Source organism: Phoca vitulina, unplaced genomic scaffold (assembly GCF_004348235.1).
Source record: "Phoca vitulina isolate PV1807 unplaced genomic scaffold, GSC_HSeal_1.0 scaffold32, whole genome shotgun sequence".
Lineage (NCBI taxonomy): Eukaryota > Metazoa > Chordata > Mammalia > Carnivora > Phocidae > Phoca > Phoca vitulina.
The window spans coordinates 19,109,891-19,133,033 of record NW_022589735.1 but is presented as its reverse complement, the minus strand read 5'-3'; the positions used below and the strand labels follow the sequence as shown (position 1 = coordinate 19,133,033).

The 23,143-nt window shown below is 38.8% G+C and overlaps 1 protein-coding gene across 1 annotated transcript in view; it reads right to left on the bottom strand.

Annotated features, from left to right (window-relative positions):
- Window positions 1-19,820, bottom strand: part of DTWD2 (DTW domain containing 2) — a 97,186-nt gene extending 77,366 nt beyond the window's left edge. Inside the window, exon 1 of the mRNA XM_032425218.1 lies at window positions 19,540-19,820. Within this exon, the coding sequence (XP_032281109.1) occupies window positions 19,540-19,736 (197 nt within the window). The 5' untranslated portion in view covers window positions 19,737-19,820. The remainder of the gene's footprint in view (window positions 1-19,539) is intronic.
- Between the last annotated feature and the right edge of the window lie 3,323 nt (window positions 19,821-23,143).

Here is a 23,143-nt window from a genome sequence, read left to right as displayed (position 1 = left end):
AAGCTATTTTAAAAAACAATCACTGAAAAATAGAGCTACCCTAGGATCCAGCAATCACACTACTGGGTAGTTTCCCAAAGAATACAAGAACACCTACTTCATAGGGATACATGCACCCCTATGTCTATAGCAGCATCATTTACAATAGCCAAATCATGAAAGCAGCCCAAGTGTCCATGGACTGATGAATGGATAAAGAAGAGGTGGTATATATATACAATGGAATATTACTCAGCAGTGAAAAGAATGAAATCTTGCCATTTGCAACAACATGGATGGAGCTAGAGAGTATAATGCTAAACAAAGTAAGTCAGACAGAGAAAGACAAATACCATATGATTTCACTATTATGTGGAATTTGAGAAACAAAACAAAGGGGGGAAAAAAGAGAAGAGAGGCAAACCAAGAAACAGACTTAACTATAGAGGACAAACTGATGGTTGCCAGAGGGGAGGTGAGTGGGGGGAATGGGGGAAATAGGTGATGGGGATTAAAGAGAGCACTTAGGATGAGCATGAATGAGCACCAAGTGATGTATGGAATTCTTGAATCACTGTATCATACACTTAAAAGTAATATAATACTGAATGTTAACTAACTAGAATGAAAATTAAAAGTTTAAAACAAACAAACAAAACCAATCACTGAAGAAAGTCTCTGGAAACTGCCCTAGGGGCATATTCAAAGGAAGACACATTATTCAAGAAAATCTACTAAAACTTGGTACTGGGACAGTTTGTGGCATCTGAGCCATAACCGATTTCCTACTTTGCCCCAGCTCAAGTTGACAAACTCCACTCCTGGTAAGTGAGCTCCATCTCTGCTCTTAATCAAGGCGTACCCTGTATGTCACAAAAAAGGCAGGCCACCAGCATTTCTCATCCTCTCCAACTCCAAGCAGAAGAGGCTACATTCCTGGTGAGGGTGACCAAGAGAGCAGAGGTGGCCTTCCTCCACACAGCCTCCACCTATAAAACAGAAGCTTGACCACCATGCAGGAGGCTGGCTGGCGACGCTGGAGCTCCAAGAGCGGTCAACCTACTTTGCTCACAGGACAGAAGTTCTACACCAGAAGCAACCCTGTGCCCAGAACAGTGGCTAGGAGAGTTTGCCCAAGAGAGGCAGACTGTAAGAAAAGAGAGCTCTGAAGCTCTTCCCAAAGGAACCAAATCCATTTGAAACAGAGTGTGAGCAAGTTCAAGCCTAAGGGTGCTCTCAAAGATAATGACTCCCCCCGTTTTTAAAAAATATATATATTTTATTTATTTATTTGACAGAGAGAGAGAGAGCATGCACAAGCAGGGGGAGCGGCAGGCAGAGGGAGAAGCAGGCTCCCTGCTGAGCAGGGAGCCCGATGCAGGGCTCCATCCCAGGACCCTGGGATCATGACCTGAGCCGAAGGCAGACGCTTAACCAACTGAGCCACTCAGGTGCCCGGATAATAACTCCTCTTAATGAAGACCAGCAAGCTATATGATAAACCAGCTAGATCATCAGAAAGAACCAAGAAGAGCACACCTGCCGTCGGAGCAAACCTCAGAGTGGCCTCAAAAACCACCCCTGGATCAGACTGTTGAGAAATTTACAGCCCGGGCACTGTATGGAAATGATAGGACAATCAGCTGGCAATTAGTGGAGCCTAACAAGCAGGATGTGATACCAAAAGAAGAAGGCAGCTTAGAGAAAGATCTGGAAAAGTGACCTTCAAAGAGAATCCTGCTAAAACCTTTGTGAGAGTGGTGATGTTTGCACAACTCAGCTAATAAAATGAAAACCTCTGACTTGTACACCTTAAAAGAATGAATGTTATGGTATGGGAATCATATCTTAATACAGCTGTTATTTTTAAAAATGTAAAATTGCAGTAGAAAAAGAATGTTCAACCTAATTAGCAGGAGAGAGGCGTTTTGTTACTATTGGCATTATCTGGAGGTGGCCTTCCTTCCCTACAATGAAAGCTGCAGGAGAGCGAAGACTTGGCCTTTTCACTTTTCACCCCAGCACCCAGCACAGTAAGCTATCGATAAATACTGAATACTTGAAGGAATACCTTTGCATTCCTTCATGCCTCCACCTCGGGATGCCTTCCTCGTCCTACACAATTTCTTATCCTATCCCTTCATTTTCTAACATATCAAATATTGATCTCTCCTTCATTTCTTGTCTAATACTTAAGCAATTAGTTTGTATCATAAATGAAATTCAGAATCTCAGATCTCCCTTTGCTGTAATTTGTGATCATTCTGGTAAGCAGTAGTACATAAGAGGCAAAAATATTTACTGAAGAAAATATTAAAAAAAAACAAAACAACATTTTATGTGTAAATACCATAACTATGATTTAAGCTAAAACTAATTGTTTTGGCTTCTACTTTGACAGGCTCATAAAACATCATTACCTATTTATTTTAAAGCATGTCCCCTTTATTAACCTAATTCTAATTCCAATTAGCTCAAACTAATAAAACTATAGTTCTTTAAAACACTTTGCATTCCAATTGATCAACTTTATATTTAGCAAGTTACTTTATAATATAAATTTGTGCTTATTTGTTACTTTAATGGCAATTTTGCCCATAATTTCCTCCTCCGCCATGGTCTACACATACTGCACTGGTGCCTAGCTGTCCAAGGGTTAAACCATCTCTTACCAAACCACTGGATAAGTAGCAGAGTACCTGTTCGCCTTCCAAAACCTCTTCCAAAAAACGAAAAAGTCTCCCTACAACCAAACTTAACTCCAGAAGGTTTAAATATTTCAAATTGATAATGGATTAAATAATTTATAAATTCAACAAATTTTTCTTCAAATATTTACTATACACCTAACTATGTGCCAGACATTAGGCACTTGGGATAATGAAACAGACAAAATTCCTGCCCTCATGGAGCGTATTTGTTCTGTCTGTGCCAGAAGGAATTTGTTAAAAGTTCCTTGCTTCCTATGAACTATTACAGTTGATAGGAAAATAGATACCAAATAACTACACATCAAAATTGACTATTTATAATAGTAAACATTCATTTTGAAATAAAAATAAAGGGGTGCCTGGGGCGCCAGGGTGGCTCAGTCAGTTAAGCGTCTGCCTTCGGCTCAGGTCATGATCCCAGGGTCCTGGTATCGAGTCCCACATTGGGCTCCCTGCTCAGCGGGAAGCCTGCTTCTCCCTCTCCCTCTACCCCTCCCCAGCACTCATGCACTCTCTCTCACTCTCTCTCTCTCTCTCTCTCTCTCTCAAATAAATAAATAAATAAATAAATAAATAAATAAATAAATAATAAAATCTTAAAAAAAAAAAAATCCAAAGGATGCCTGGCTGACTCAGTACAGCATGCAACGCTTAACCTCCGGGTTATGAGTTCAAGCCCCATATTGGGTAGAGAGATTACTTAAAAGGTAAAATCTTAAAAAATAAATAAATAAAATAAAAACCAAGCTACTTCTAGAATTTATGTAGATCTGAAGAACAAATATTAATATCTGGAGAAATATCAACTGGTCAATTGGGTATAGGCTTAGGGAATAACTATTAAGATATGTCACTGACAAGGTCATTCATTATCTTGCTATGTGATCTTGAGCACATCACAGGTTTTCAGTGTCCTCCTTCATAAAACTGATAACACACCAAGTAGGTTCTGGAGAATAACTCCTGAATTGTAGGCAAAGGTTATAAAAATATAATCATAAATGCCTAGTAGTTTTCAGCTAATTTATAATAGAATGACCAAAGTAGGAGTTGAGATTTTTCTCTCTTCTATCTTTGCAATGCTTTGTAAATGCAGAAGAGAGAAAAATTTACAATGCATTGCAAATGTATTATAAATACATTGGGATTTATTTTCTTTAAAATCTATACAACCCAATTAAGGTTAATTACAGTCTTAAAAGATAAATGGAATTTTCAAATAATTTCCCTGAGGAAATGTTATGAAATAACCTTTTTCTTCTTTTCTCATTAAGGATGTAGGAATAAATATGTAGGTTTCCTGTCAGACTAAGATTGACTGGCTTCCTCGGTGAATGCTGTAATACAAGGGTAATCTGTCACTCTGGGCATGCTATCTCTGACAGGCTGTAGGCAAATAAAATTATATCTGACATAGAAGTAGAGATGCTAGGACTTACAAAAAACATCTTTCAAAAGCTTAATTAAATTCTTATGTAATATTCACTGAAAGCTACTTTCTCGTACTGATTTTAATCAAGTAAATCTCACATAGGCAAACTTTAAAAATTAGTGAATAGATTTACAAGAATTACTATTTTTAAAGGATTTCTTTCATCCACCAAACAAAGGCAAATGTAGAACCCAGAAAAATAGTGCACCTCAAATTTCCTAGTAGTCAACAAAATTTTTACAGTCCCAATGGAGTGAAAAAGCAAAGAACAAAGAGTCTCATAGCTTTTCAATAGATTAGTTGAATAGATACACTGCATTACACATAAAAATGACAACTTTCTAATTTTAAAATAGGCTTTGAAAAACTAAATACCACAGTGCCCTCTACTGTCACTTTAAAGAAACTTAAATAAGCTATAAAATAATTTTTAAATTTCTTAAACCATATTCAATATAAGCAATGAAAGAAGAAACAGCTCTTCATGATTAATATATTATAATAAAATTGTTATATAATAAATACAATGTTAAATAAATTTTCATGTCCTAAAGGGAATAAAAACAGATAATATCTACCATGTCTGACTACTTCAAGTGTATCTAACAATGATACTCTCATATCTGCCAAGGTTGCTTTTATCACCACCTTGTTTTATAACTTCTTCTGGGAGTACAGGAAGGCTAAGCTTAAAAAGAAAAAAAAAATCACTGTTAGAAGAGAGAAAGCTGTGCCCCAGAGGGCATGTCTACAGCAGTGATTCCCAAAGTGGATTAAGTAAAATGAACCAATGGGTCATTACCACTTCTACTTTGAATTAAGCATTACTAATATTTATTATATGGAATAACACTCCCTCCTTGGGCTGATATGTCATATGGTAATGTGTTAGGATATGTGATATCCTGATAGAAAAAGAGGCATTCCATAACATGGAGTGTTAACAATGGCACCCACAAAGAAACTATATACACTCGTAAAGAATCTGTTGAAGAAGTTCTAATTACACAATCACAAACGAATAAGTTTATGGCAGAGCTGTTTCTTACCTATTCCTAGTTCAAATATTTCATCAGAGTTAAGAAATCAAATCTGATATGACAATAACATGATTTTTTTAACTAGGTTTTTCATTGTAATTCCACTATAGTTAACATACAGTGTTATCTTAGTTTTAGGTGTACAATATAGTGATTCCACAATTCTACACATCACTCACTGTTCATTATGATAAATGTACTCTATAAACCCCTTCACCTATTTCACCCATCCCCCCCTCCCCCCACTGCCCCGGTCTGGTAACCATCAGTTTGTTCTCTATAGCTAAGAGTCTGTTTCTTGGTTTGTCTCTTCTTTTTTCCCTTTGCTCATTTATTTTGTTTCTTAAATTCCACATATGAGTGAAATCATATGGTATTTGTCTTTCTCTGACTGACTTACTTCGCCTAGCATAATACTCTCTAGCTCTACCCATGTTGTTGCAAATGGCAAGATTTCATTCTTATTATGGCTGAGTAATATCCCATGTATCTTCCTTATCCATTCATCTATTGATGGACAGTTGGGCTGCTTCCATAACTTGGCTATTGCAGATAATACCACAATAAACACAGGTATCTCTTCAAATTAGTGTTTTTGTATTTGGGGGGTAAATACCTAGTAGTACAATTACTGGATGGTAGGGTAGCTCTATTTTTAACTTTCTGAGGAAACTTCATACTGAGGGCTGCACCAGTTTGCCTTCCCACCAACAGTGTAAGAGAGTTCTTTTTCTCCACATCCTCACCTATACATGTCGTTTCTGGTGTTTTTTATTTTAGTCATTCTCACAGATAATGAGGTGATATATCTTCATAATTTTGATTTTTATTTCCCTGATGATAAGTGATGTTGAGCATGTTTTCATGGGTCTGTTGGCCATTTGGAGGTCTTCTCTGGAAAAATGTCTGTTCGTGTCTTCTGCCTATTTTTTAATTGGATTATTTGTTTAGGTATTGAGTTGTATCAGTTCTTTATATATTTTAGATACTAACCCCGTATCAGATATGTCATTTGCAAATATTTACTCCCCTTCAATAGGCTGCCTTTTAGTTTTGTTGACTGTTTCCTTCACTGTGCAAGAGCTTTTTATTTTGATGTAGTCCCAACAGCTTTTCCTTTTATTTCCCTTGCCTCAGGAGACATATCTAGACAAATACTGCATTGGCTAATGTCAGAGAAATTACTGCCTGTGCTCTCCGGTAGGCTTTTTATGGTTTCAGGTCTCACATTTAGGTTTTTAACCCTTTTTGAGCTTATTTTTGTGTGTAGTATAAGAAAGTGGTCCAGTTTCATTCTTTTGCATGAAGCTGTCCAGTTTTCCCAACACCATTTGCTGAAGATACTCTTTTTTCTCAATATATATACTTCCTCCTTTGTTGAAGATTAATTGACCATATAATTGTTGATTTATTTCTAGGTTTTCTATTCTGTTCCATTAATCTATGTGTCTATTTCTGTGCCAGTACCATACTGCTGTGATTCCTACAGCTTTGTATTATATAACCTGAAGTCTGGAATTGTGATACCTCCATTTTTTTTTTTTTTTTAAGATTGCTTTACCTATTCAGGGTCTTTTGTGGTCCATACAAATTTTAGAATTGTTTGTTCTAGTTCTGTGAAAAATGCTGTTGGTATTTTGGATAGGGATTGCATTAAATCTGTACATTGCTTTGGGCAGTATAGACATTTTAACAAAATTTGTGCTTCAAATCCATGAGCATGGAATCCATTTCTTTGTGCTGTCTTCAATTTCTTTCATCAATGTTTGGTACAGTGGTAAATGGGATTGTTTTCTTAATTTCTCTTTTATTATTAGTGTATAGAAATGCAACATTTATGTACATTGATTTTGTATCATATGACTTTACTGAATTCATTTATTAGTTCTAGCAGTTTTTTGGTGGAGTCTTTAGGTATCATGTCATCTGCAGAGTGAAAGTTTTACTTCTTCCTCACCAATGTGGATGCCTTTAATTTCTTTCTCTTATCTGATTGGTATGGCTCGGACTTCCAGTACTATGCTGAATAACAGTGGTGAAAATGGACATCTTTGTCCTGTTCCTGACCTTAGGGGAAAAGCTCTCAGTTTTTCCCCATTGACTATGTTAGCTGTGGGTTTTTCATATAAGGCCTTGTTATGTTCAGTTATGTTCCTTCTAAACCTACTTTGTTGAGGGGTTTTATCATGAATGGATATTGTACTTTGTCACATGCTTTTTCTACATTTAATGAGATGATCATATGGTTTTTATCCTTCCTCTTATTGATGTACTGTATCACATTGATTGATTTGCAAATATCGAACCACACTTGCATCCTGGAAATATTTCCCACTTGATTGTACGTTCTTTTCAAAGAACCAGCTCCTGGTTTCATTGATCTGTTCTACTGTTTTTTTAGTTTACAACAGTAACTTTAAAAAACAGTATGAAGATTAGTTGAACTGTGGATTCACATCTTACTGTCTCTAACAATGAACTTCACCATACATATGTATTATGCCTCAAAATAATGGATAATGGCAGCATGATTCCATCACAGTAAGCAAAACATTTTTAAATGGTTTATTTCAAGATTGCCTCTTCCTTTTTAAAATCTTTGTGTGTGTGTATGTTTTATGGGGCACATCATACATTAGTATATAATAAAATAAACATAGATAAATATGTCTATCTGCTAGAATTTCATCCAAATTTTTTAACTAACTGTGGTATGTAATCAAAATAATTCAGGAATCACTGGCCTAGAAATAAGCTTGTTCCAACTATAGGAACTATAATCAAGAAAATTTTTAGTAAATTTTATTACAATTAAAGAAGTCTTAAGAGGAGCCAAATGCCTGAACAACAAAGTCTTGTGTCCAGAGAAATGACTATATAGAACAGCTATCTATATAAAGCCCCTACTAAAACACCATGACAAAGCGACAGATCAACTAAGACTGAGAATCTTAAGTAATCATAAAGTAATCATCTATATTCAGTTACCCTATTATTTTCTTTCTACTTTCTCCTGTTCTATAGAAATACAAAAATTTACAAAAAATAGCAAAACATCTTTCTTAGTAGCAAATTAAGTCACTCTTTCCTCTGCAAACTTTTATGTTATACTTTCATAATTTGTCTTAAATATTACTTAGGCATATTTGCTCTCACACTCAGTTCACTACAAATTTTAGAGGAAACAATCTCTCAATCATTTCCTATAACCCAAGCTATGCATTTATTGGAAATTGGACATTGAACAAATAATGAATGAATGAACAAAGAATTCCACATGACTTATCAAAGTAAGCCTCAAAGTCTGTGTGTAACAGAATTCTGTTTCTTATCCACTAGCCAAGGAAAGGCAACTGCATGAATGTCCGTCCTGACAAGGAAGGAGTCAAACACTAAAGTGGTCCCAAGGACCAGCTATCCTCATTAGAGATATTTTACAAAGAATAGCATAGAATTAAGAGACCATGTTACTAGGAAACATTTTCATTTTGTTTATTCTTTCCTCTCCTTTCCCTATACGCAAACAATGAATCATGGAACACTACATCAAAAACTAATGATGTACTGTATGGTGATTAACATAACATAATAAAATAAAATTTAAAAAAAAACTGTATTTAAAAATACAGATTTTTATATAGCTGATTCAATAAGGAAGTATTCCTCCTAATTTTATATAAATTAATACATAATTTTGTATAAATTCTCAAAAGAGACCTGAGAATTTTCTTTGGTATAAAAGAGAAAATATAAGGTTTAATTTAATAATACTTAAATACTTAAGAGACAATAATAATGCTATGGAATAAGCCACTGATTTTGATGTACCTAAAAAAGTGTTTGTCATCAACGTAACATTTATTTGTAGCTGGCAAATGAATACTTTTGAAAGCCCCAGGATTACAAAAATCTCCATCATGAGGCAATTTATTTATGGTGACCTACAGCACAACACATGTAAAATTATTTACTTGCCCTTAATCTCTGAATCTAGAAAAACTACTCTAACATGGAAAAAGTTAACAGCAAAACAGACCAATTTCATAAATAATAATAATGTTATTTCATGGAGGAGGAAAAGAAAAAGGAAAAAGAGGGGAAGAAGAGGGAAAAGGGGGAAGGAGAAGGAAGAAAAAGAAAGAAAACAAAGAGGAAAAGGTAAAGAGGAAGAATTATTTTTTAAAGATTTATAATTTGAGGGGCACCTGGGTGGCTCAGTTGTTGAGCGTCTGCCTTCAGCTCAGGTCATGATCCCGGGGTCCTGGGATAGAGCCCCACATCGGGCTCCCTGCTCCGCGGGGAGCCTGCTTCTCCCTCTCCCACTCCCCCTGCTTCTGTTCCCTCTCTCGCTGTGTCTCTCTCTGTCAAATAAATAAATAAAAACTTAAAAAAAAAAAAGATTTATAATTTGAGAGAGGATGCATGCGCACGCACATGCACACATGAGCAGGGGGAGGGACAAAGGGAGAGGGAGAATCTCAAACAGACTCCCCGCTGAGCACAGAGCACAACCCACGGCTCAATCTCAGGACCCTGAGATCATGACCTGAGCTGAAATCAAGAGTTGGACTCTCAACTGACTGAGCCACCCAGGCGCCCCATAAGGAGGAAGAATTTATTGTTAATCGCACACTTTTAAGTTACAGGCACTATGCTGAATGCCTTCATTCAATCTCAAAACCCTGTCAAAGACAGGTAGTATTACTGTTCTAATTTACAGGTCGTGAAAGCAAGGCTTAGAGAGGTCAAGTAGCTTTCTCGAGAAAAGAGAGTTGGGGCTAGAACCCAGTTCTAATTCCAAAATGCACACCTTCAAGCAATCCATTTTGTGGATCCCATACAAGCATTTAATGATCAATGAAAAGTTTTACCACATAATTCGACCTAGCTTTCCCAGTCCCAGAAGGCCTAGCACTAGCATTAAAACACTTGGTGATAAACAAATAAACCTAAGAGTCTGAAAGAGACGACCAAGAAGCAAAAGGTGAAAACCAAAACATTTTTTAAATTCTCCAATACAAAATGTCTACAAGTAATCAAGGATATATGGTTAAAGACACAAGAAGCAGGAAAAGGCCAAGCCACAGGAAGCTACGAGGACCACGGAGAAAACAGAAGTCAAAAGAACAAACAATTCAAACTTAGAAGACAGGCAATGGGTATTAAAGAGGGCATGTACTGAATGGAGCACTGGGTGTTATACGCAAACAATGAATCATGGAACACTACATCAAAAACCAACGATGTAATGTATGGTGATTAACATAACAATAAAATTTTAAAAATGTATAAAAAGACAGTATTTGAGCTGGACCCTGAAACAGAGTAGCATCTCAGACAGCAGGCATGAGGGAAGAGCATTTAATACAAAGCGAATAACAGAACAAAGGCATAAAGCAGAACATAAAAAGCACCTGTTTTGGGGGACTAGTTCCAGGAAGCTGGAGAAGTGGGTATGGGAAGGGCATAGTGGAGGAAGAGACGCACAAGACTTTGGAAACCACACTGGAGGCTGGACTCCATTCTTTACCTGAAATACAAGCATGGAAAGTCTCCAGGAAAGGAATATCATGAGCACACCCAGATGTTAGGAATCTAATGACCTCTGTTGAAAAGGAGTTGGAAAACAGTCTGGAAATTCCTCGGAAAGGCAAACAGAGAACTACCATATGACCCAGAAATTCCACTCCTAGGAATACACCCCCCCAAAAATTAAAAACAGGAACTAGAACAGATACGGGCATACCAATGTTCATAGCAGCACTATTCACAAGTGTCCATCAACAAGTGAATGGATAATAGATAAGCAAAGAAAATGAATAATGGATAAACAAAAGTGATATATACATACAATTCAGCCCTAAAAAGGAAAGAAATTTTGATATGCTACAACATGGATGGAACGTGAAAACATTATTCTAAGTGAAATGTTAGAAACAGAAGTATAAATACTGTATGTTTTATGAAGGATCTGGAATAAGCAAAGTCATAGAAATAGAGTAGAAGTTACCAGGGGCTGGGCAGCGGGGGATGGGGGATAGCAAGTGATTATTTTAATGGGTACAGAGTTAATGCCAAAGATGATGAAAAAGTCTGGTGTATAGATAGTAGTGATGGTTATACATTATGAATGTATCTCATGATGCTGCCTTACACAGTTAAAAACTATTAAGATTTTAAATATTATGTTAGGTATATATTAGCACAATTTAAAGAAAAATGAAAGAAAGAAAGGAAGGAAGGAGGGAAGGAAGAAAGGAAGGAAGGAACGAGGGAAGGAAGGAACGAGGGAAGGAAGGAGGGAAGGAAGGAAGGAGGGAAGGAAGGAAGGAAGGAAGGAAGGAAGGAAGGAAGGACGGACGGACGAACATGGAGCAGCCTGCCAAGTAACATGTCTACATAGACAAACAGGTCAGATATTTCTCCCACAGGTTAATCCCTCTCAACCTTTGCAAAGTCCTGAGACTCACTCTATATCTTTTCATTTTTTTTCCTGAGTAACTCTGGAAGACTTCTTACTTCATTTCACTGCTGCCTTTTTCCCCACAGCCTTCCCATGAGGCTTCCAGTAGAGAAAACCAAAAGACAAGCATAAAACAAAAAACTCAGCAGGGGAAAACAAAATAAATTCCTATCAGTAATGTCTTCAAATTTGCCTTTCTGACTGAAAATGAGGACTTAACAACAGAAATAAGAAGTTGACCTTAGCCAGGTAAAGGATTCAAGAAATAAAAGCTCGACCTTAAAAAAGACAGGAATTAAAAAGCCCTCATCCCAAAATAACTACAATAGCCAAGGAAAAGGAAAAAGAAAAGAATCTATGGATTCAAAACCCACAAAGAAACATCTCACTGGAAGTATTTATTATATGTAGCAGGAAAACAAGAGTAGTCATACTGTTTACTTCAATACAATCCTTTATTATGTGGTGTAGTAACAGAGGTATGAAAGCTAAAGCAGTCTGCCTCTTACTAGTACCCTCACCCTGAGAATCTATAAAAAGATATAACTATTTAAATCACAAAGTTGTCTCTCATGTATTAAATAAAAATGCACACGTAAAAGCACTTTGTAACCTGTGAGCCCTTTTTAAATAATACCAAATTTTAGACTAGACTATTTCTGAATATTTTCTCTCTATATATAAGCACGAACAGAACAATGAATTATTAATTTTGGGCAAATGTACTTTAAAAATTAATGTGCTTTGATGTTCTTTGAAGAAAACTTCTATCCATCAGAGGGTAATGATATAATTCTTATTTTTCTTGGGGAAAATAAATCAAACATTTAGAAAGCTCTAATGTGCTTTTTAAAATTGGTCACTCCTCTTTGGAGAGACTTAATTAAGATTAAGAAAAAAAATTCCCTCTTAACATATATCATCTTTGCTCAACTTTGAACATAAGATTAGCCTGCACAGTAATTTGTAAATCAGTTAGTTTTCCACATATATTACAAATGAATGACTTCAAAGAATAAACATATTTTCTATACTAACAGGAAAGAACAAATTAATACTTTTCTCTTGGGAATATGATATTTTTGACATGAACAAAGAATTAAATTTTCAAATTATCTAAGTTTTTACTCTAAAAATCATCATCAAGAATCTAGTTGATTTTAAATTTACCAAAGGAGTTTGTTTTCTAAACCTAAGGGTTGATCCCAATTCAACACTCTTAATATATTCTAAACTAACTGCCTTGGGAATCACCATTTTTCACTTGTACCTACCATACTTGTAGGCTGATTTACCCTGCTGCTTAAGCAGACTAGCCATAATGGTGTACATGAGACCTAGAATCAAAAAGCAAATGCCTACAAGGGGCAGGAAGTTAGTAAGAATGAATCAAGCAGGAATAGCTAGGAGCTACGGTGCCCTGAACAGATCACACCCAACCCAACGTCATCACCAATGCTCAGCTCAACCAACTACTGCTCCAGAAGGTGGTCCCTGAGCTGCTACATCTTCCTATTCTCACAAAAGCCAGAAATCTGCATTTTTATATAAAACATCTTGACTTTTAACTGTTAGAACTAATTTAAAAATGTAAAATACTAATTCAAAACAAAACATCCGTTGGCTGCCAATGTGTGGCTCTTGCATTCTTCTTAAACACCTGCAGTTTCCCTTCCTTCCCTCTGTCACGATTTTATCCCCACCACTTGTTTCTCCAGAAAACACAAACCTAAAGAAAAAGGAAAAGTTAAGACGCGGAACAAAGGAGCTAGATGTTGTTAAAAGGTTATAAACCTGGAACACTTCAAATTTTCTAAGAGACTAGATCTTAAATCTTCTCACCAGAAAAAAAGATAGGATAATTATGCAACCAAAGCTAATACTACCGGTGCTAATCATACAGCACTTTATAAACGTATCAAATCCACACACTGTATAGCTTAAACTTACATAATGTTGTATGTAAATTACATCTCAATTTTTTTTTTCTTTTTTTAAGAAAAGGAGCTAGAGAATACTAAAGCTCGGGCATCTTGTTACTAGGCTTGAAGTAAACATACTTCAGTTTTAAAAATATGAAAATGAGGGCGCCTGGCCAACTCAGTCGGTACAGCATGAGACTCCTGATCTCAGGGGCGTGAGTTCAAGCCCCACGTCACGTGTGGAGCCTACTTTAAAAACAGATAGATGATAGATAGATAGATAGATAGATAGATAGACAGACAGATAGATAGATAGAATGAAAATCAGAGCTACTCTTGCAGCCTTGGTGGCCCGACGTGCACTAGTAACTACATCTACTCTGCCAACAAAATCCTAAGGCATCTTCTGCACTCATGGAGCCAGGTGGGCTGGAGCTGCAGCCCCAACTCCGCTACTTCCTTGCTACCTCTACCTCCTCATCATTTATTTTTTGGTTTTAATGAAGCATAACTAACACAGTGTTATACTGGTTTCAGGTGTACAACATAACGATCCAACAATGCTGTACATTACTCCATGCTCACTGTGGTAAGTGTAATCACCACCTGTCACCGTGCAACATTATTATAATAGCATCGACTATATTTTCTATGCTGTACTTTTCAACCCTACGACTAATTTATTGTAAAACCTGAAGTCTGTACCTCTTAATCCTCTTCACCTATTTCACCCATTCCCCCCTCACCTCCCATCTGGCAACCACCAGTTTGTTCTCTGTATTTAAGAGTCTGGGGTTTTTGTTTGTCTCTTTGTCCACTTGTTTTGTTTCTTAGACTCCACATCTAAGTGACATCATATGGTATTTGTCTTTCTGTCTGATTTACTTCACTTGCCATTATAGCCTCTAGGGCCATGCGTGTAGTAGCAAATGGCAAGATCTCACACTTCTTTTGGTCAAGTAATATTCTATTTTATATATATATAAAAACATATTACAACATTCCACTATATATATATATACATATACACACACCACACATCCTCTATCCATTTATCTATAGATAGACCCTTGGATTATTTCCAAGACTTGGCAATTGTAAATAATGCTGCAATAGACACAGGGGTGCATATATATTTTCAAATTAGTGTTTTCATTTCCTTCGGGTAAAAATCAAGTAGTGGAATTAGTGGATCACATGGTATTTCTATTATTAATTTTTTAAGGAACCTCCATACTGTTTTCCACAGTGCCTACACCAATTTACATTCCTACCAGCAGTGCACGAGGGTTCCTTGTCTCCACATCCTCACCAATACTTGCTATTTCTTGACTTTTTGATCCTAGCCCTTCTGAAGGGTGAAAAGTGATGTCTCATTGTGGTTTTTGACTTGTAGTTCCCTGATGATGAGTGATTTGATCATCTTTTCATGTGTGCGTTGACCATCTGTATGTCTTCTGTGAAAAAATATCTATTTACGTCCTCTGCCCATTTTAATCTAATTATTTGTTTTTTGGGTGTTGCATCTCCTCATCATTTAATACCTAACGATATAGGGGCACCTGGCCAGCTCAGTCAGAGGAGTGTGTGACTCTTGATCTCAGGGTCATGAGTTCAAGTCCCACATGGGGTGCAGAGATCAGGTAAATAAATAAAAAACTTTAAAAAATGTTTTTAAATAAAAAATAAAATAAAAGCTAACAATATAACTCTAGAATTGTTGTTATGAGAAATAAATAAAATCTTGCATATAAAATACCTAGGCCTGGTAGGTAACCTGCACATGGTCAGCACGTAATTAAATGTGTGCTAAATATACTATTTATATTATAAATAATCCTTACAATTATAATTTATATTATTATCCTTACAATTTTGTACTTCGGGGAGAAGAAAGCATTGGAGGGAGAAAAAAAATTCCATCTCAGGGCTTATCTGTGTCAGTCTGTGTGCATGCCCTTTGCTGCTGTTTCCCTCCCTCAATTAAAAAACACCATATGCTTTGACATTATTCCATTATTCTAAGGACCAGTGATTTGCGAATGGTTTCTAACTCTCAGGTTTCTATCCTCAGGCTCATGGCAGTATCTGTAGAAGATGTAAGAGTATAATTAAGACCCCTAGCATCTTTACTAGAATGAGGTCCCAACTCTTCCCAGTCAAGACTTTTACCACCAAATCACCAATCAGTCTGCAACTTTTAATAAAATTGAACATAAATTATTACAGCTAAAAGTCACCTAATGAAGTCACACTTGTGACAACCATCCAAATAAAAAAATATTCCAGTGCTTGGTTTGTTGGATGCAACTACATTAGGCTGAATTCCTCTTAACCTCCTTAAAATAGCTTACCTGGCCCTTCCCAATGCAACCACTACTAATCTCTCCAGCTCCCTCTCCTCTCCCTCCTTTTCACCAAGCTCTCCAAATACACTCTTCTCCACACACTATACCTCTGTACATCCTCTTCCCTCAACAGGAACACACTCCTAATAAAATAGGTATCTAGCAATAATAAATCAGTTTGGGATTTTTTAAAAGAATATCCTGTTCATGTTTAAGAGATCTTGTATTTACAACTAGTAAGATTCTGCTCTGAAGTTAAACTGAGTTTGTACTGCCTGAATAAAACCAATTTTTGGAACTCCCTAGGCGATGACAATTATAGTAATATGTTTAGAGAAATGAATACTGTTTTAAGTAAATGGCCAAATAATTATAACTTGCTGATCACTCAAATCTAAGAATGCATTTTAGTTTTAAAAGCTATTATAAGCGTAAGTGTAGATAAGTTCACCCAGGGAACTAGTAAAAACCCAAAAGCTTAATGAAATAAAATATAAAGACCCATCAATTAGCTTATATTTTACTAATAACACCTAAATACTCTCCATATTTCTAGAACTGTAATCTGACCAATTAAAATAAATAAAATGCATACTATGCCAAGGGGGAGAAGAGCTTTTAAAAGGTACAAAATTTCACTAGAAAATGCAAAGTGCAGAAATGTTGGAATCAATCATAATCCTAAAATACCAACTAAATGTAACTGAAAACAAGCTAAAATCCAAGTCATTTTTATTTTTAAAAAAGCAGATTAGGTTAGGGTATAAGGAGGGATGAAAGGCAGAGCAAAGAGAATTTTTAGGACAGTGAAAATACTCCATATTATAATAGTGGAGATACATATTATTATAAAGTAATCCAAAAGCAAAACAACTCCAAGAGTAAACCCTAATGTAAAACTATGGACACTAAGTTATGATGATGTTCATCCAATTTAGCAAATGTACTACTCTGGCAGGGGATGCTGATAATGGGGGAAGCAGGTGGGGACAGAGGATATACAGGAAGTCTCTTCTCCTTCCACTCAATTTTGCCATGAATCTAAGACTTCTCTAAAAAATAAAGTCTATTAAGGGGCACTGGGTGGCTCAGTTGCTAAGCGTCTGCCTTCAGCTCAGGTCATGATCCCAGGGTCCTGGGATCGAGCCCCACATCAGGCTCCCTGCTCAGCGGGAGCCTGCTTCTCCCTTTCCCACTCCTCCTGCTTAGTTCCCACTCTCACTGTCTCTATCTTTGTCAAATAAATAAATAAAATCTTTAAAAATAAATAAATAGATAAAAATTAAAAATAAAGTCTATTAAGTGGAGGGGGGAGCAGATCAGAAAAACTACAAATCGTTGCTAAATGTAGGAGACTCGTTTTCTTTTTTTAAAAACTGTATACAGCATTTATAATTAGCAGGTCTGAATAAACTAAAAACTACATGACAAAGCTAGCATGATAATTTAGCCTTGGATTTATATTTGAAATACTTTTCTATCAGTATCCTATTGAGACCCCTTTGCAGCATTGTTAAGCGTTATCTCCTAACACCTTTAGGGAGCTTGTTTAAATAAAATGTATTCACACACCCCTTCTGTTCATATATGCCATCCCTTCTAGACACAAATTATTTATCCTCCTCAAAAGTCTATATTGATTGTCTACTCTCAATAGTACATTTAGGAGATATAAAAAGATCCTAACACTCAAGATACCTTCCTCTGAGATCTTACAATCCAATCCTGGGAAAAGATCAAAATGTCCAAGGAAGGATACTCCAAGTAGTCAAGTGGTAAACACACTAAACCAGTCTGTCCTTCTGTTTTCCTTCACAGAATGCTTTTCTCCAGACTGGATCCTCCTCATCTTTCAAATCTCAGTATAAATGCTACCCCCCCAGAAATCTTTCCTGACACCATCCTGCGATCTTCTGTCACAGCGTCCCATTCCTTTGCTTCACTGCTGGTTTGCTGTTTGTTTTCCATTCTGTAATTACATATTTGGTTGCTGGTTTATAATATGCAGCCAATAACAGACTGAACATCCCTATGCAGGGGCAAATTCTACTTTATTATTAAGAATTTGCAAAGCATTCGATAAACACTGGTTAAATGAAAGCACAGGTCTGGGGCTCAGGACAAAGGGCTGGGCTAGAAGTATTGGGGAAGAGGTGGTAATTTTACCCATGATAATTTACCCATTATCACCTGTGGAAAATGTGGGGGGTGTAAAGGGAAGAGAATCTAGAATCAAGAGTTGAGGAAGCCCAACATTCAGAGTCTGAGTAGAACTGGCCGAGAAGACTAGGCCAGACAAGTCAGATAAACCACAGCGAAGCCAGAGACACACAGTGTTTCAGGAAGTCAGTATTCCCTCCCCCTGCCTGTGTTCTCTCTCTCTCCGTCAAATAAATAAATAAAATCTTTAAAAAAAAGGAGGGGGGGGGCGCCTGGGTGGCTCAGTCGGTTGAGCGTCTGCCTTCAGCTCAGGTCATGATCCCAGGGTCCTGGGATGGAGGCCCACGGTGGGCTCCCTGCTCAGCGGGGAGCCTGCTTCTCCCTCTGCCTCTCCCCCTGCTTGTGCTCTAGCTCACTCACTCCCTCTCTCAAATAAATAAATAAAATCTTAAAAAAATAATAAAAATAAATTAAAAAAAAGAAGTCAGTATTCAAGTGCAAAACGCTGCCAAGAGGTCTAGTAAAAAGTGAACAGAAAAGGATCCCCTGGGTTTCATCTGAGGGAGGTTACTGGTGACTCTCACGACAGCCCTGTCAGGGGAGTGTCGGATGCGATGACAAACTGCTGAGCTCTTCCCAGGTGAGGAAGCAGACGCACTATCTAAGGGTTCAAACTGTGGAAGGCAACAGAAAGATAGGTGATAGACGGAGACCCTCAGGAACCGAGCAAAATGATCCTGAACACCCACAAGGTAAAGAGAAGCGTGTGTCTGAACAGCATGAGATGCCGACAGGCAGGAAGCAATCCTCAGCACCCCGAAGTACACCAGCCCGGTGAGGTGATCCTGAAAGGGCCTGCAGCGACCGGGCACACTGTGAGCACTCAGCGTCAGCTGCTCTGCCTGCTTCATACACTGTCTCTGCATCAGACTGTCAGCGCCCCCAGGAGGGCAGAGACGACGTGTTTTATCCACGCCTGCATTCCCAGGACCTGGCACCACACAGAGGCTTGGCACGATACAGATGCTCAATACACACTTCCAAAGGAAGCAGAATGCACAAGGCAATCGTAACTATTGATTCTGTTCTCTAATTATTTTTACGTTTTTTTTTTTTTACTGTGGGATGACGTCACTTGAGCATAATAGTGTTCATTACTCTAAGTACTACCGCATTACCCCTTACTTCCCCTATCAGACTCTTTCTCAACAGCGAACTCATGTCCGCTCATCCCACGACACGCTCGGGATCTTGCAGGAAGTCGGGCTAAATACTCATGAACCTGGATAAACGGCTCCTTACTAAAGGGCTGTGACAGCAACTTCACAGTGATCCCAAGGTCACCAGCCGACCCAAGCGCGGCGACGCCAGAGGCAGCGCTCCCCCGGGCGGAGCCGGAGCAGCCGCCTTCCCGGCAGGGGGCGCTGCAGCCTCCTCCGAAGGCCGCCGCCGGCCTCAGTCCCCGCCCCCCGTTCCGCGGTCACCTGCAGCGGCTGCACTCGGGCCTCCGCTCGGCGGGCTCCACCGGCAGCTCCCACAGCGCCTCCGCGCCCAGGGAAGCCTCCGCCGGCGCTGTGTCGCCCTCCCGCCGCTCCTCGTCGTTAGGAGTCTGAGACCTCGAGGACCCAGACGGCCGCGCGACGGGGTCCCCGGGTGTTCGCGCCTCTTTCTGCGGCTCCATGGCAGGCGCTCAGGTCCCGCTGTCACATTAAGTCCTCGCTGCCGCCGGGGGGCGCCACACGCTGGAGAAACCGCCTCGCGCCGCACGGCGTCACGCACGCACGCATGCCACGTACAGGGGGCGGGTCCCCGAAGCCCAGACTCGAGGTCCCGCCCCGCAGCGGAATCGGCACGAGCCTATTGGTCGGTGCTCAGTGGGCTATTAGACTAGAACCAAGAAGAGAAGTGTGGGTTGTCCTGGGGAGCGGGTGGGAACAGGTAAACCTCTCTGGGACAGGAAAAAGAGGAAAACCCTCAGCAGACACCTCAGGGAGCAAACTCGAATGTGCCTTCCTTAATGTCTCCCCTTTAAAAGTGAAAATTAAATGGAATTCTGCAGTTTCCACCTTTGAGATTTAAAACTGGTTGCGTGCATACCGCAGGTGCAGCGCGGATGTGCTTGATCGCTCAAGGCCAGCAAGGGAGAGGTTTGTACGTACTGACAACTGGATTCGCGGCTGGTTAGCATTTCATACAAATTCTTATCTTGAAAGGCAGGGGCGGGCGCCTGGGTGGCTCAGTTGGTTAAGCGACTGCCTTCGGCTCAGGTCATGATCCCGGAGTCCTGGGATCGAGTCCCACATCGGGCTCCCGGCTCAGCGGGGAGCCTGCTTTCCCTCTGACCCTATCCCCTCTCATGCTGTTTCTCTCTCTCTGTCAAATAAATAAATAAACAAAATCTTTAAAAAAAAAAAAAAAGAAAAAGAAAGGCAGGGAGCTGTGTCCTGTGTCTTCTACATCTTGGTATTCCTCCTCGGCATCAAGCATACTATTTTACACTAGACACCAAATGTTTCTTAAATAAGAGTTTTTTAAGTTTTCCGAGGCCCCTAAGATCAGGAAGCAATCAGAGGACTGAGATTTTGTGGATGAGGGGGAAAAAAGCCATCGAAAGATAACTAGTTAAGAAAAAAAAGATAACTACTTTAAAAAAAGAAAAGAAAAGAAAGATAACTACTTTGCCCAAGTATTTACAGCTCCTGGATAACAGCAATATAGCCTGCAGTGTTTTGAAAAGCCAAAATGAAGTCCACCTTAGAATGAAAGCAGAAATAGTATTTGCCCAAAATGGGCACTGATACTTTTCATTTATTAATACTGTATGTTACTTCTACCAGTGTTCAGCATTTAAACAAAAAAATTAAACTTAGTTTTCATCAGTTATCTAAGTTTTGCAATCATAATTATTTGATTCCAGAGCCATGAAGGATTAAATAGAAAACAAAGCAGATTCAACACTAACAGTAATAGAGCAGTATTGTATTTCTTAAAGTGCTTATTTCAATATTAGGTTTTCAGTCATCTTAAAACCAAGCTGATGAATAGAATACAGGGCTATTGTTTATAATTATTTTGCATTCTTTTCTTCTGGAAACAGTGCCTGTCATTTCTTTTGGAGTACTCTAAGAAAGAGATAGAAAAAACCTGAAAGACCCACCTGGTGATGGATGGAGGATGGGAGAAAAAACTGACACATAGGCCAGCTGAAATTGGGAAATAATAAAAACCCAGAGACTGTAGAAAGAAAAGTGAATCAGAAAATAAAGAAATACTGGCTGCAGATTTAGGATGGAGAACTAATTCTTTAACTGCCAGAACTAAATTCTCATGTGACAACTGTTAGACACTTTTCTCTAGTTTCAAGACATGAAATGTTCTCTTATGTCATTTAAAGTTCCTCCCAACTGTGAGGTATGTGAGGGCAAATCAGTCCTGACAGCCTACTTATATTTGGCTCTCCCTTTAACCCCCCCCAATCAGATTATTGGCTGTACAATTCCAAGTATCCAAAATCCAATCATTATCTCTTCTACTACTTCTGCCTTGGTTCAAGCCCCCATCCTGTCTTGCATAGGATATTGCCATAGACACATAAGTGGTCTCTTGCTCTATCCTTGCTTTTCTAATAAATCTGTTCTCCCAGAGGTTGACCATAATCAAAGAAAACTCCCATGTAGCAGGGATGCAGCCAGAGTTGGGTGAAGAGAGTCATCCGTCCTCTGGAAAGCAAGAAATTCACCCAATATCCAGGTTTATTAACCCTGACCTTGAGAAGCCCAAATTGATGTATCACCTACCCAGCAGCTGCTACTTTATGTGAGGTCACCATCCTGGGGTAGACTCAGGTCAGAATAGACGTCAAGGATCCAACGTCTGAGAAATGTCAAGATATCAAGAAGGGGAGCAAAAGCTCCTTTAAGGTAGACTACTGATTTATGAGTGCAAGAATGTTGCAAGATAATCTATTATTATGTTAATTTATATATTGTTTATCTCCCAACTCCTAGAAGGTAACCTTGTTTGCCTCAGGAGAGTGTGAGTGGTAAAAACTGATTAGAGACATCACAATATGAGGCTGTGGGGTGGGGGATGGGGGGGTTGTTAGGGCTGGTAAATGCCCTAGGGTAAAAGCAAAAACTGCTACAGGAAAAATTTCTCCTAAGTGGGAGGGGGACAGAGGGCAACCAAAGTCCCACCCCCAGTCCCACATGGCTCCCAGGAGATGAGGCAACATCCAGATAGGAGGAATGAGGGAATGACTTCATGCATGCCTAGAGGGAATGAATGGTTTCCAGCCTCATAAAGATCCTGCTGCAACCACCAGAATACTTGGGGCCAAGAAGACAAGAACAGTGGCATCTCAATGGTAGCAAATGAGAAAAATTCCAGGGGCCTCCCTGAGGTTTCAACACACGGTATAATCCCTGAGACCTTAAATGTCACTGATAAGGGAAAGAACCTCAGTAATGTCTGGGTCTGGGATTGAATACCCTGCCAGGGCAGCAGAATGAAGATCCAACATTGGATAAACTTGGATTTAAGTGAAATAAAGATAGGGTGCCTGGGTGGCCCAGCCAGGTGAGCATCCAACTCTTGATTTCGGCTCAGGGTCATCATCTCAGGGTCTTGGGGTTGAGCCCTGCTATAGGCTCTGGGCTGAACATGGAGCCTGCTTAGGATTCTCTCTCCCTCCCTCTCTCTGCCCCTCTGCTCTTCCCCACTCCTGCGCACTTTCTCTAAATAAATAAATAAATAAATAAATAAATAAATAAAGCTGCATTTCCTGCTGTATTCGCTTTCTATTGATGGTGTAACAGATTACCATAAATTTTGTGGCTTATAACAATACACATTTATTATCTTACACATCTGTATGTTAGAAATCTAATAGAGATATCATAGGGCTAAAATCTACATGGTGGAAGGCTGCATATCCTTTGGAGGCTCTAAAGGAGAATCCCTTTCCTTGCTCATCATTCAGGTTATTGGCAGGCTTCGGTTCCTTGTGGTTGTCATTTTCTTCCTGGCTGTTAGCTGAGAGCTGTTCCCAGCCTCTTGAGGTCACCCACATTCTTTGACTTGTAGGAG